The sequence below is a fragment of the Hyaena hyaena genome, unplaced genomic scaffold (genome assembly GCF_003009895.1).
Source record: "Hyaena hyaena isolate Hyena2069 unplaced genomic scaffold, ASM300989v1 scaffold_176, whole genome shotgun sequence".
Taxonomy (NCBI): domain Eukaryota; kingdom Metazoa; phylum Chordata; class Mammalia; order Carnivora; family Hyaenidae; genus Hyaena; species Hyaena hyaena.
The window spans coordinates 220,255-235,307 of NW_024080809.1; the positions used below are offsets into that span (position 1 = coordinate 220,255).

General features: G+C 46.4%; 1 protein-coding gene across 2 annotated transcripts in view; it reads right to left on the reverse strand.

Annotated features, from left to right (window-relative positions):
* The window catches only part of SH2D4B (SH2 domain containing 4B), an 88,138-nt gene extending 73,515 nt beyond the window's left edge, over positions 1-14,623 (reverse strand). For both annotated transcript variants that reach the window (XM_039240558.1, XM_039240557.1), the window contains exon 1: positions 14,426-14,623. In XM_039240558.1, the coding sequence (XP_039096489.1) occupies positions 14,426-14,623 (198 nt within the window). The remainder of the gene's footprint in view (positions 1-14,425) is intronic.
* Positions 14,624-15,053: the final 430 nt, after the last annotated feature.

Sequence of the window (15,053 nt, forward strand, 5' to 3'; positions counted from 1 at the left end):
AGCATGACTAGTTAAGTAAAAAAGAAATAAAAGAAGAAAACATTAGGAATTATAAAGACAATGTAAAACAAGTAGTGATTACAAGGGAATTTTGTGTGCTATTCCATGTCAATAAATTTGAAACCATAGATGCAGATATAGGCATAAATCTTCATGACCTTACGTTTTTTTGAGAGAGAGAGAGTGCATGTGTACAAGTAGGGGAAGGGCAGAGGGAGAGGGAGGGAGAGAATCTTAAGCAGGCTCCATGCTTTATGAAGAAGAACCTAGAAATCACAGATCAGAGGGAGAAGAAGGGGAGGGACCGAAGGAGAGCCCTGAGAAAGTACAGTATCTGGACTGATAAACAAGGAGCAGAGATGCAGAATAGGAGAGAAAGGGCAAGCGGGAGTCCTGTGTCAATGAAGAGAATGGAGTCTGCTGCAAGGTTTTTCTTTTCTTTCTTTTTTTTTCTTGTTGAAAGAGAGGGCATGAACAGGGGAGGGACACACAGAGAGAGAGAGTACTGACATGGGGCTCAATCTCACGACTGTGAGATCATGACATGAGCCAAGATCAAGAGTCAGACGCTCAACCCACTGAGCCTCCCAGGCGCCCCTTCATGACCTTAAATTAGACAACGGTTTCTTAGATAGGATACCAACAGCACACACAATAATAACAAGAACTCCATATATATAAATAAAACTGGACTTCATTGAAATTTAAAACATGTTTCCAAGAACATCATCCAGAGAGTAAAAAGGTGACCCAAGAGTGGGAAAAAATATTTGTAAATCATGTTATCTGATAAGGGACTTGTGCTTGGAGTATATAGAAACTCTTACAACTCAATAGTAAAAGCCAGACCAGGCAAAAAAAATGGGCGAAGGATCTAAACAGATATTTCTTTAAAGAAGATATACAGGAGGTCAATAAGCACAAGAAAAAAATGCTCAACACCATTACTCATAAAAGAAATGAAAATCAAAATCGCAAGGACCTAACACTTCATACCCACCAGGACAGCTTTAATCAAAAACATAAAGGGGCACCTGGGTGGCTCAGTCAGTTAAGCGGCTGACTTTGGCTCAGGTCATGATCTCTCGGTTCGTGGGTTCGAGCCCCATGTCGGGCTCTGCGCTGACAGCTCAGAGCCTGGAGCCTGTTTCAGATTCTGTGTCTCCCTCTCTCTCTGACCTTCCCCCGTTCATGCTGTCTCTCTCTCTCCCTCTCTCAGAAATAAATAAAACATTAAAAAAAAAGCCATAGATAATAGCAAGGGGTGCTGAGGATGGGGAGAAATTTGAATTCTCATACTGCTGGTGGGAATGTAAAATGGCGCAACTCTTTTGGAAAACAGGCTGGTAGTTCTTCAGATGGTTAAATGTAAGGTTTAACCAGCAATTCCAATCCTACATACACACCTAAGAGAAATGAAAACATATGTGCACACAAAAACTTGTACATGAATGTTTATAGAAGCATTGTTCATAATAGCAAAGAGGTGAAAACAACCCAAATGTCCATTAAGAGATGGATAGATTTTTTTTTTAAATACACATTTGTGCAATGGAATATTCTTCAGCCACAAAAAACAATGCTACAGGAGCCCTTGGGTGGCTCAGTCAGTTAAGCGACTGACTTCCACTCAGGTCAAGATCTCGTGGTTTGTGGGTTTGAGCCCCACATCAGGCTCTGTGCTGACAGCTCAGAGCCTGGAGCCTGCTTTAGATTCTGTGTCTCCCTCTCACTCTTCCCCTTCCCCGCTCAAGCTCTGTCTGTCTCTCCCTCTCAAAGATAAATAAACATTAAAAAACTTTTTTAAAAAAGGAATGCTACAGTATTTCAAGATGGGACTTGAGAACATTATGCTAACTGGAAGAAGCCAGCCACAGAAGTCCACATTTTACATGATTCTATTCATATAAAAATCCAGAACAGAGAAATTACAGAGACATAAAGTAGATTAGTGATCGCTAAGGACTGCAGAAGGAGGAAGGGAATCTAGGGGAGTAATAGGGAAAGTGTATGCGGCTTTCTTAAGGTAATTAAAATATTCTAAACTTGACTGTGGTGATGATTGTGCGTACTGGTGAATTTACTAAAAATGATTTAATTGTACCGTTTACATAGTGACTTGCGTGGTGCATGAATTATATCTCAATAAACTGTTTTAAGAAAAATTCTCTTCCGGTAATTTCTAAGACAAGCAGGGAGGAAAAATCAGTTAGGGTATAGAAGGTCTAAACAACGCTATCAACCTAACTGACCTACTAAGCTAACTGACATCTATAGAACACTCCACACTACAGCAGAATTCTTTCTTTTTCTCTTTCAAGTGCATGTAGAACATTCACCAAAGACAGATATATTCTCACCCATTAAAAAAAAACTCAACAAATTTAAAATGTTTGAAATCATCTATGGTATATACTCTAACCACAATGGAATCAATCTAGATATTAATGACAGAAAGATGTCTGGGGAAAATCCCTTCGGATATTCAGAAACAAAACAATGTAATTCTAGTGGTGTCCAGGTGGCTCAATTGATTGAGCATCTGACTCCTGATTTCAAGTCGGGTCATGATCCCAGGGTCATGGGATCCAGCCCTGGGTCAGGCTCTATGCTGAGCATGGAGCCTCCTTAAGATTCTCTCTCCCTCCCTCTGACCCTCTCCCCTGCCTATATGCTCTCACTTGAAAATAAAAAAGTTTTTAAATAATAATGAAACAATATAATTCTAAACAACTCATGAATAAAAGAGGAAATCACAAGGTGATTAGAAAATATTTTAATTGAAGAAAAATTAAAAATACAATATATAAAACCCATGGGACATAGCTAAAGCAGTACATTGAGAGAAATCTATAGCACTGAATGCTCATATTTTAAAAAAAAAAAGAAGAAGCATCTCAAATCAACAGTCTAAGCTTCCACATTAAGAAACCAGAAAATAGGGGTGTCTGGGTGGCTCAGTCGGTTAAGTGTCCGACTTCAGCTCAGGTCATGATTTCATGGTTCGTGGGTCTGAGTCCCGCATCAGGCTCTGTGCTGACAGCTAGCTCAGAGCCTGGAACCTATCTTCGGATTCTGTATCTTCCTCTCTCTCTGGCCCTCCCATGCTCACAGTATCTCTATCTCTCTCTCAAAAATAAATAAAAACATTAAAAGGGAAAAAGAAACTAGAAAATAAAAAACTAAATCCAAAAATAAAAGAGAGAAATAATAAAGATAATAGAAATCAATAAAACAGAAAATAATGAATGAAATAGAAATTGGTTCTTTGAAACCATTAGTAGAATTAATAAATTTTTCACTAGACTGATCAAAATAGCAAGAAAATATACAATTTACCAATATCAGGCATGAAGGAGTCATCATCACTGCAGATCCCACAGACAAAGGAATTTATAAAGAACCAATAATCTGGTAACTTAGATTAAATAAACAAATAGTTTGAGAGACATAAAATATCAAAATTCACTCAAGAAATACACAATCTGAATAACTTTGTATCTATTAAAGAATTTGAATTTGTTCTTTAAAATCTACCCACAACAAAAACGTGGGCCCAAAAGACATTACTAGTGAATTCTACCAAACATTTAAGGAAGAAATAATACCAATTCTACACAAACACTCCCAGAAAATGGAAGAGAGAATATTTTTCACCTCATTTTTATGAGGTCAACATTATCGTGATATTAAACTAAAGATACTTCAAGAAAACTATGGAGCAGGGGCACTTGGGTGGCTCAGTCAGTTAAGCATCCGTCTTTGGCTCAGGTCATGACCTCACAGTTTGTGAGTTCAAGCCCTATGTCAGGTTCTGTGCTGACAGCTCAGAGCCTGGAGCCTGCTTCAGATTCTGTGTCTCCTTCTCTCTCTGCCCCTCCCTCCTCATGTTCTATCTCTCTCTCTTTCTCTCAAAACTAAATAAACATTTAAAAAAATTTTTTAAGAAAAAGAAAGCTACCGACCAATATCCCTCACAGACACAGGTTTTTTTAGATTTTTAACAAAGTATTAGCAAATTGAATTCAAAAATATATACAAAGGATTATATACAAAGGATAATGTATCATGACCATACAGGGTTTATCCCAGGAATTCAAGGTTGATTTGACATTCAAAAATCAAAGTAATTTGTCATATGAGGAGACTAAAAAGGAAACAACTATAATCATCTCAACAGATGCATAAAAAACTTTTGACATAACCAATGCCCATTCCTAATAAAAAATTCCCAGCAAAATAATAATAATGGAAAAGTTCCTCACCCTAATAAAGCACATCTAGGAAAAATCTTTAGTTAACATTATACTTAATGATCAAGGATTGAAATGTCTCCCCAAAGACTGGAAACAAGGCAAAGTTGTCTTTTCTCCCCACATTTATTCAACATTGTACTAAGAGCCTAACCAATGTAATAAGGCAAGAAAAAGAAATTTTAAATGTATACATATTGGAAAGGAAGAAATAAAATTGTCTCTATTTGCATATGATATAATCATCTACATATAAAATCTTAAAGAATCTACCAAAAAAAAAAAAAAAAACTATGTGAACTAATAGGTGATTTTAGAAAGGCACAGAAAATAAGGTAGTCAATACACCAAAATTAATTATATTCCTATATCTCATCAACAAACAGTGAAAATTAAATTTTGAAATTCCATGTACCACAGCATCAAAAAACACAAAATAGAGATAAACATAACAAAATGTGTACTCTAGTCTACAAAACGTTGCTGAGAGAAAAAGACCTAAATAAATGGAGCACCATACCTTTCTCACAGATTGGAAAACAACTGTATCAATATGTCAGCTCACCTCAAATCGGTCTACATGTCCAAGGCAATCTAAACTTCCTAGTAAGCTTTTTATAGAAACTGACAAGCTGATTCTAAAATTTATGTGGAGAAGCAAAAGTCCTGGAATAACCAAAAAATGTTGAAAAAGAACAAAGGGTGACTCAAAACAATTCAGTCTCCAGATTTACTACAAAACTATAGTTGTAAGATTTACTATGAAATCATACTGTGATATTTGTGCAAGGGTAGGTATATGCATCAGTGAAACAGAACAGAGTCCAGAAATAGAGCCACACAGATATGGTCAAATTACTCAATGGAGAAAGAATTTTCCTTCCTGGCAAATAGAACGTGGACCCTTACTTTACCCCCTATATATGCTCATGTTTTACCTGTCAAGGGGTGAGAAAGGTAATATCATGTCCCCCTGACCCTCCAAATAGAAAAGATGTACCAGAGACAGGATGGTCAACAGTCCCAGTTTGCCGGGAACTGGGGAGATTCCCAAGATGCAGAAGTTTCACTTTTAAAACCAATAAAGGCTGGGTCAACCAAGACAAGAAGGTTTACCCTAAGCAGAGATATTACCAGTTTACCCATAATATCCCTCTTCCCTCCTGGCTCTGCCTTCCATAACTCATCACTCCAAAAAACAATAGCCTTACCTTCTCCATGACCCCAGCTTCTTAGCTCACAGAAGTGAACCAGAGCTGGGCCAGTCATACACCCACTGAATGGCGTCTAAACTAAGAGACAAAAAGGTTGGGGTCATTTAATGATAACAGATCTTGGAAGTGGAAGACCACCTAGAATTCAGATCTGGGATAGCATTAGAAGGGCTGCATCGGCAGATGAATAGCACTGGAGGTGGCTTGTAGGGGCAAGTGTGCAAGAAAAAACAAAAAACAAAAAACAAAAAAACGAGAAACTGGGAAAGAAACAACTCTGGCTACAGACAGCTTCCGGATTCCAGATCGTGCTTGCCATTCTTGGATTATAAGAGGTAGCTTGCAAGGATCCTCCTTTACCCAGCACATCCTTCCCAAAGTGTCTGGCCACCCCAGCTGGATGGAGGACTTCTGGCATCTCTCACAATAGAGGCACACAGTAGGCATTTACTATATGTGCGTAGAATCAATTATAAGCTGTGATGGTCAATTTTATATGTCAACATGGATAGGCCATGTGCCCAATTGTCTAGTCAAGTACTAGTCTAGATGTTGCTGTGAAGATTTTTGTAGACGTTTTGTGATTACCATTCACAATTGGCTGACTTAAGTAAAGCCGATTACTCTCCTCACCCAACCAGTTGAAAGCCTTAAGAGCAAAAAACTGAGGTTTCCCCATGAAGAAGGAATTCTGCCTCAAGACTGGAACATAGAAATCCAGCCTGAGTTTCTAGTGTGCTGGTGTGCCCTACAGATGACAGACCTGCCCATCCCCACAATCAGGTGAGCCAATTCCTTAAAATAAATCTAAATAGACAGACAGACAGACAGATCGATCAATCGATCGATAGATAGATAGATATCTCCTAAGGGTAGGGTCACTTCTGATGAAATGGTATCTTTCAAGGAATCCTTCACAGAGGTGGCTGTCCCAACTGCTGGTGTGTTCCCTTTATACAGGTGCTTTTTATTCTAAGCCGTGAACTTTAATCTTCTGGGAAAAACATACAAACAGAGAAGAACTCCATGAGGTGAGAAATGTGCTTTTGCTAATGTTTATCAGGTACTTCAACAAACCAGGCTCTACTGGGAGCATCTCGTTTAATCCCGCCCACAGATCTGCAATATAGGTCCTACTGCCATCGTCCCCAATGTACGTAAAAGGAAACTGAGACTCAGGGAAGCTTGGATAACTTGCTAAGGTGAAATTAATCAGTGGAAGACACTTACAATTGGAGGGTGGTCAGAGCCGCTGAACTTGGCCCCGCTGACCACTGTACCACTTCCGGCACAAGTGATGTGAAAAAAGGCTGGCATGGTGTGGGCATCGGGTATGGTGCCAATAATGCCAGGCTGCTCTATGCCGTATTCAGAACTGGGTCAGCGACACACTTGGGGTCAAGTCACACTAAACCCCTCACACACACACACTCACTTTAACCTTGAGTATAAACTGACTCCGGAAGTGACCCCCCCACCCCCCCCAAGCTCCAGGCCACATTCTTTCAGAAGACTTGCCCTCTCCTGTGAGAATAAGGGACAAATCCAAGAACTTCCACCAAGACCATAACGCCCCATATACATTAGGACTTGGTGTCATCCGAAATGACACCACCTTCAACCCCACCTCCCCTCCGAACGGACACAGCCCAGTCATGAGCTAGTGAGGTCTCTGGACCCCAGTCTCAGTCCTGTTCCTTATCAGCCCACTAAATTTTATCTGGAACAACACCTGAGGCACAAAATAACTTAATCTGAAAAAGGAAGGGGTGTACACGTACTCAAGGCACAGACGTCCGAAATCTTTAGCATCTCACAGAGCCCAGCTGTGAGAACCCATGACGGCCAGAAAATAAACATATCAGTGAAAGGATAGGATAAAAACAAATGGCCCCGAGGCCTAATGTCACATAATTTTACAAGAACATGGGAGAAATAGGTATGCAAAGGCACTCAAGGAATTTCGCCCCCAAAGTCGGATGTGAAATCTGGTTCCAAATGGGAAAACCCTAAGAAGCTTTGTTAATTTTCATGTGAGAAAAACCTGGAAAGTTGTAATGCTAGCCACTCGGCGAGATTAGCTGATGGACAGGCAGCCTGCTGCAACCTGTTACTCTGAGCTGGAGCTGAGACCTGAGGTCGGGTTACAGGGAGGTGGGAGATAAGCAGCTGGTGGCCTTTCTCAGAAACTGTCCCTGCTGACCTCCAACCCGGAAGGGGAAGCAGGGAGGTGGCAAGCATGGTCAGCCCTGATGCAAGGGGAGAGAAATTAAACCTCAGCAGCTCCTCAGGCATCCCCCTTTCAACAGGCAGGACAGGGGCTTCCCTCCATCCAGAGCGGAGTCTGCTCAAAGTCCTTGACCTTTGGCAGCAGCCAGGAAAGGGCAAGGAGCTACCCGGAAAGTCAAGTTCTCTGCTGGGCACTGACCACTGGCCGGCTGCGTGGCTCCAGGCATTGGTCTTTGGTATCTGCCTCCATCCCAGTGGGCCCAAGCTCTTCGAGAACCTGCAGAAATCTTAGAAAAGAACAAGCACTCTGTCCCTCTTTATATGTCCCCTTCAGCCGTTGTAGGCGAGGATATCTCTTTCCCTGGATCCTCGTCAACATTACTACTGTCAAATTTCTTTGACACGCGCCTATTTAGTGTTATAATCTGGTGTGGTTTACTAGTGACGTTGGGCTTTTCACTTTCTAAAAGTGCTACCACCAGAGATTGGGGGGTCCATGGACCTCACCGCCTCAGTCAGCACCGCATCGCTGGGCTTGGGGAAGACAGGAAGGAAAGGGGGCCCAGGCGGTGAGCTGCAAAGGAACCAGAGGCCCTCAGCAGGTGCTGTGCAAGCAGCGGTAGCGCGGGAAGCTTGCACGGGGGCTCCTCCACCCTGCCAGCCACTCAGAAACCCCTCCGCCATTGCAGATGAAGGAAAGAGCTTCCGGGAAGCAGTGTGACGGCACCCCAGGAGCTCGCTCACCAGCACAGCTGTCCAACCTTTCTTCTGCCACCTGCCAACAGAACACAGGGATAGCAAGCCAGGAAGTGGGGCCCCGTTAGTCAAGTGCACAATCCTGGATGGAGCACCTACTGATGGAAGGCCCATGCTGGGTCTCACTGTTTAGGCAGGTGAAACAGAAAAGTCTGGCCCCACCCCAAAGTACCAGCAACATGAATACCATCCACACACACACATACGTGCACACACAGCTCTCAGAGACCATCTAAAATTCTTGATTAGGGGCACCTGGGAGGCTCAGTCAATTGAGTGTCCAACTTCCGGTTTCAACTCAGGTCATGGGCCATGAACCCAGGATCGTAGGATCAAGCCCCACATTGGGCTCTACACTGAGTGTGGAGCCTGCTTGGGATTCTCTCTCTCCCTCTCCCCCCCCCCCATCAACTACCACTCTTCCCTGACCTCTCTCTAAAAACTTTTTTTTTAATAATAAATAAACAAACAAATAAATAAAATTCTTGATTATACCAAGAAAATCATGAAGAAAAGTATTTTAAAATCCTTAATCTCTCATCCTCAGGACAAAATATTTTAGCCCTGATAAAGATAGATAAAAGGGGTTCAAGTACACTTTTTAAAATAAGTTTTATTTTTTTAATATTTATTTTAAAATAATTTAAAAATAAGTATTTATTTATTTAAGTAATCTCTACGCCAAACACGAGGCTCGAACTCACAACCCCGAGATCAAGAGTCACTGACTGAGCCAGCCAGGCGCTCACCAAAAATAAATTTTAAAACAGCATATGCTATTTTATATACATTTTCCAATAGACTCTCTAAAAATAAAATGGTATCAAAAGGCTGGAGAAAAAAAAATAACGGCAAATATACACTAAGAAGATACAAAGAGAAAAACAGTGTGTTGATCAAACTAAAATCTAAGTCAAAATCTTAAAACAAGGAAGGAAACTGAAATGAGCTCTAAGTCCGTGAAAAGGTGACAGAATTGCCATCACTTCTATGTGATCATAGATCTTATTTCAGCTCGTATAACCTATCCCTAAACACATGTATATTGTGACTTTTATGCTTTCACTGAAGATTCTCGAGGTTTAGAGGAGAGGTCACACTGCAGAGCACACAGGCTTCCATTTAAAAAGAAAGCCTTTAACACCCATCCCTCTGGTCCAGATATTGTGACACGAATGCGTGCAAGCCATGCACCCACATCCCCCAGCCGCGTCCAGATGCCGGCACCGAAGCCAACAATGTTCGTGGCCACCAGGTGCTTTCAGGCTAACGGAGGAGACAGACCATGAACCAGCAAACGGATATATAAGCAAAAAAAAAGGCAGCAAATCCATAGAGAGAGAAAGCCGACCAGGGGCTGCCAAGGGCTGAGGGGAGGAGGGGATGGGGAGTGAGTGCTCCATCCATAAAGGGTTTTGTTCTGGGATGAAAATGTCGGGGAACTTGATGGAGGCGGGGTTTGCACAACATTTTGCATGTACTGTCACTGAAATGGACACGTTAAAATGGTGCATTTTATGTTGTGTGTAATTTACCACAATTACTTTTTAAAAAAAGATATGTGTAGATGCTGTAGGTTCTGTAGAGGAAATTAGGCATTGTAAGAGAGAGATCGGGATGGGACTCATGGAGAGTGCGTGGCTAGGGAAGCACTCAGCCTCGTGAGGATCTGGGGAGAGAGCATTCCCCCGAAGAGGGCCACCGAAGATGGGTGGTGATTAGGTGGGAGAGGGCGCAAGGGCCAGCAAGAAGCACTCTATTTTCTCTGAGTGCATTGGAAGCCAGTGAGGCGGGGAGATGAATGAGCTAAGCAGGTGTTGCGACATTTCTTTGGCTGCTGTGCAGAGAAAGGGTTGCAGGGAGTGAGCGTGAAGCAGAGGGGACCTACGAGGAACATCTGCAGGAGAGTACAGGGTTCCAGGCGGGGCTGTGTTCAAGGTCAACACTTCCCCAGTGGGGCTCAGGAGAAGGGAACTCACAGAGGCTAGGAGGGCCTGGGCCTAGGAGGCGAGGTTGCCATGGTTACTGGATGGTTCCCAGGAAACAGAGAAAAGGCAGATGCCCCGAGAAAAGGAGTGTGTCACACAGCTGTCGTCGGGGCCTGGACCGGGCCCATGTGGGGGAACAAGGCCGGGACAGATGTGCAGCAGCAGTGGCTTAATTCTGAGACACGGAGAGGATGCTCAGGAGGGTGTCTCAGAGCTGCTTCTGGTTGCTGCCCAGGCTAAACCAACAGAGAGGGGATTCACAGGGTCAGCCATGTTCAAGAAGCAGGCAGGAAGGAGGGTGGGGAAGGATATCTGGCTCCCAGGCAAAGGACGTCCAGATGGATACAGAGGTGGTCACAGAGGAAGCACTCTAATACCGACACAGTCGTTCGTGACAGAACAGACAGGTCCAGGTGGGGAGGCGTCCTGGGTCATGGCAGCAGTGGAATACGCATCTCCTGGGTCCTTGTCCTAGGCCACACCCAGCTCCCCCCAGCCACCACCACTAAGAAACAGGGATGACCGAACAAGCACGGAAGGGGCTGGAGGTTGTGAGGCTCCACAACCCGTGACATGTGATGGGGGCTTTTGTGGGAAAAGGGCACCTAACAGGGGAAGAGGGTGTGAAGGCCATGGTAACGTTGGAGGGGCTGGGCTTGAATCTCCAAGGCACCCAGTATCAGAGCGTGCCTCGCCAGAGTCCTGTCAGACATCAGATTTTGCCAGAAATGGGACAAAACAGCAGACACCATGGTAGACCTCCATGGTATGTCCAGGCACAACTGGATAGCAGAAAAGTTCTCAGGGACAGGGCGCACCATGCCCAGCCCCGCCCTCCAGGGCCTGAGCCCTAGCGACAGCAAGGTCATGTCTGCTAGGAGCTGAGAAATAGCCCCAGAAATGAGGCAGTGGGAGGGAGGCTTTACGGAACAAGACAGGGCTGGGGCAATGGGCAGGAGCAAGCAAGGCATCATTCCAGGCTCATCGGGCCTGAGTAAGTCATGCTCGGAGATCCCAAGAGGCACACACCTCAACATGGCAGATCCTTCCCTCAGGACACAAGCGGGGTGGTGAAGGTAAGAGAAAAGGTCCAGACAATGGACCATGTCTCCACTTACTCCTGCCCTGAGCCACCATGTGGCTGCTGGGCCCCAAGCCTCACTCCTGGCACACCAGTCTGCTGTGTTCCCTGGGATCTGTCTACCCCCAGTCTCAAGGGCCAAAGAGTATTCTCTGGTTCGCCAAAGTCAGCACTCAGTCGCATTGCACAAGAGGATGAAGAAGTATTCACGTATTCGCTTATATAAATGAACAAATGAACGCATGCACAGATCATTTGTTAAATTAAAGTCTGAGTTGAGGGGTGCCTGGGTGGCTCAGTCAGTTAAGTGTCCGACTTCGGCTCAGGTCATGATCTCACAGTTTGAGGGTTCAAGCCCTGCATCGGGCTCTGTGCTGACAGCTAGCTCAGAGCCTGGAGCCTGTTTCAGATTCTGTATCTCCCTCTTTCTGTGACTCTCCCCTGCTCACGCTGTCTCTCTCTCTCTCAGAAATAAATAACACATTAAAAAAAATAAAGTCTGAGTTGAAACATGAATGAATGGAGGGGTGCCTGGGTGGCTGAGTGGGTTAAGCATCCAACTTCGGCTCAGGTCATGATCTCATGGTTCATGAGTTCGATCCCTGCATTGAGGTCTGTGCTGACAGCTCAGAGCCTGGAGCCTGCTTGGAGTTCTGTGTTGCCCTCTGTCTCTGCCCCTCCCCCACTTGTGTAGGCTCTCTCTCTTTCTCTCTCTCAAAAATAAACAGTTTTTAAAAATTAACATTAAAAAAAAGTGAATGAGTAGAAATAAACATCAGTCACCAGACCCAAGGCCAAAGTCAAGGGATGTTCTTCTCAACTCCACTTCTTAGCATTTAGGTGACTTTGGAGGGACTGAGTCACTTCCGTGAGCCGTGGCTTCCCCATCTGAAATGGGTTCACAGGGCTATGGGAACACTCAGTGAGGGCAGGCACCTGATAAATGTAGGACACTCACAGATCAGATGGGGGCTTGTAAACCCTTCATCATGATTCCAGAACACACAGCAAGCACCTTGCATCCCAGACCCTTACAGCAGAAGTTCTGCAACCTTCTGAGGCAATGTCAGCCCCCCAGAGCTCGCCGCGGTCCACCTGGGCACTTCCGCAGGCAGGACTGAAGCAAAGAGCTGACATTTGAACGAGATCCTGACCTGAAATACACACACTCCTCAGTGTGTCTCCTCCTCTTCTCCATTCTTTTTAAATCAGAAAATTAATTACCCGGAAAAGAGTCTTCTGCACCAGAAACCCAAATGAGTTTAATGTATAATTTACACATGAAAATGTAGATGTCAGTGTGTGACAAATTGCCATAAAAATGTTTTTGCAGTTAAATTTTTAGGCATCTGTCTTCCTCCCAGAAGAGCCAGCCTGCAGACGGTGTGAGGCCCCAGGGCCCAGGCCGAGTAGGGCCGGAAAGGCAGCCTGGCATCCTCACCAGCTTGTGACGGCAGTTGCCAGGGCAGCCCGGCCCGGAAGGCCCCGGCCTGGGTACCAGCCACAGACAGCCAAGTCGGAGCTCTCCCCTTGGGTCCTGTCTTGTGTCTCATTCAAAATGGGGATTTAACTGCGTGCCAGCTCTCCGCTAGACCCAAGGATGGAAGACAGAATGCAGCATGGTCTCATGCTCCAGTGGCTTTGGGGCCCCGGGGAGCGCCAGGCGAGCAGATGATAAAGGACAGACAGCGTGGCGAGTCCTCGGGCAGGGGCGGCCACTACCCTCCAAGCACCTGGAGAGGAACAAGTTCTTCCCTGCACGAGAAGCCTGCCCCAAAGACTCCTGGGAGTGGGGACTTGTCCTGGAGGAGTTTGTTGGGAGGCTGAAGGGGGCTGGGGGGGGGGGGGGGTTTGGCGTTTCCAACAGCAAGAACTACTTGTGCCAAGACAGAGGCGAGGTAGAGCAAGTGTGTCCCCGTGGGTGTGAGCGGGGCCTGTAGCACATGGCAAGGACTGTCAGGCGGGGAGCCTGAAGTGGAGAGGAGGAGCCAGGTCGCCAAGACACCTGCACGCCCAGTCCAGATACCGGACTTGGTCCTGGATTGAAAACTTGAAACAGATCAAGTCTACGCCTCACTCTGCAGAACAGTATGGAGACCGAGGGGAGGGTTGCTGGGAGGAGCGAACGAGAGAGGGGACGAAGGGGCTCAGAAAACCGCAAAGTGCAGCATCCACAGAGAGTACCACCAACAGGGCCCCCAAGCCCCGTCCCAAGCCTCAGCGGCCTGACGACCTCACATGGCTCTTCATCACAAGTGCACCAGTCCTCAGGCGCGTGACCGCACAGAAGCCACCTGAAAGGCAGGTGGGCCTCCTGTTTCTTCTCCGCAGCTGCTACTGCCGTTTGGGGCTGGTCATTCTTTGTGCGGGACATTCCCTGACACCCTCTTTCCAGAAGACCAGCAAGGCTCAAGTCACAACACCAAGCATCCTCTCACACGAAAACAGGGAGGAGAGGCAGGTGTACTGTGCGAGGGCCACCGTGCTCTGCACGCACAAGGGAGGGAGGGACTGCGTGTCCTCATTGCACTCTGGCCCGCCATCCTAGAGCCGCAGGGGAAGGTCAAGAGCATGCCCTCTCCCTCGCCAGGCAATCACCAACCACGTCTGAGCCCAAACCGAGATCCCAACGGTGTCTTCCCAGAACTTGGGCCTCCCACGGCAAGACAAAGCAAGTCCCCAGTCCCCATCCCCATCAGGGCCTCCGGGGAGCCCCGTCTGCAGCCTTAGAGCCTCACAGACCTGGTCAAAACACAGAGACCAGGTGAATGAGGCCAGACGCTCACCGGACAAGGCTTTCAAGTCCCCAGCACTCATCGCATTAGCGCTCGTTTGAAAGAACGCAGCCTTGGCATCAAGAACTTTGCCACCTCCTGGGAGGCCGGGGGTTGAGCCCTCGGTGACTCCCAGCCACGTACCTCGCTTGACTTTCGGGGGCCTGAGGCCCTCTGCCTCGGCCAGGGCCTCCCAAGCCTCGCGCTCCCTCCAGCGCCTCAGCTGCTCCTCTCGCATTTTGTAGAAGAGGATGTGCTTCTGCACATCACTGAGCTCAGCGAGGAGTTCGGGGTCGATGTACATGTCGTTCAGGATCTGCTGCAGCATGATGTCGCCTGGGGCGCACACACCAGAGGGCGGCCAGCCAGGGAGGCCCTGCCGGACGGGTCACCCCAGGCTACTCCTCACCCCTGGCTCCTCGCTCTGGGGCCACTCAGGGGACCCATTCTCTGTGCAGCATCGGCACTCTGCCTCAGCTTCCAGCCAGGGACAAACTCATCTCCTCTGCCCGGGACAGCGACAGGGGCCAGGCAGCAGGAAGCTCAGAAGCAGCCGGGGACCCTGATGGAGGACAGGGCAGGCACCAGAAGCAATCTAGCCCTTCTGATGGGTCCCCAGCTGCCACATCCCAGCAGCGCTTGTGTCTCGGGCTCCCCTGGGGTTCAGGGACAATGGGGAGGGTCAAAGCCTCCCGATCTGCAGGGCAATGCCGGACTCGGCCCTGCCTGGGCCGACAGGTGTCGAGTGATCTGTTAGT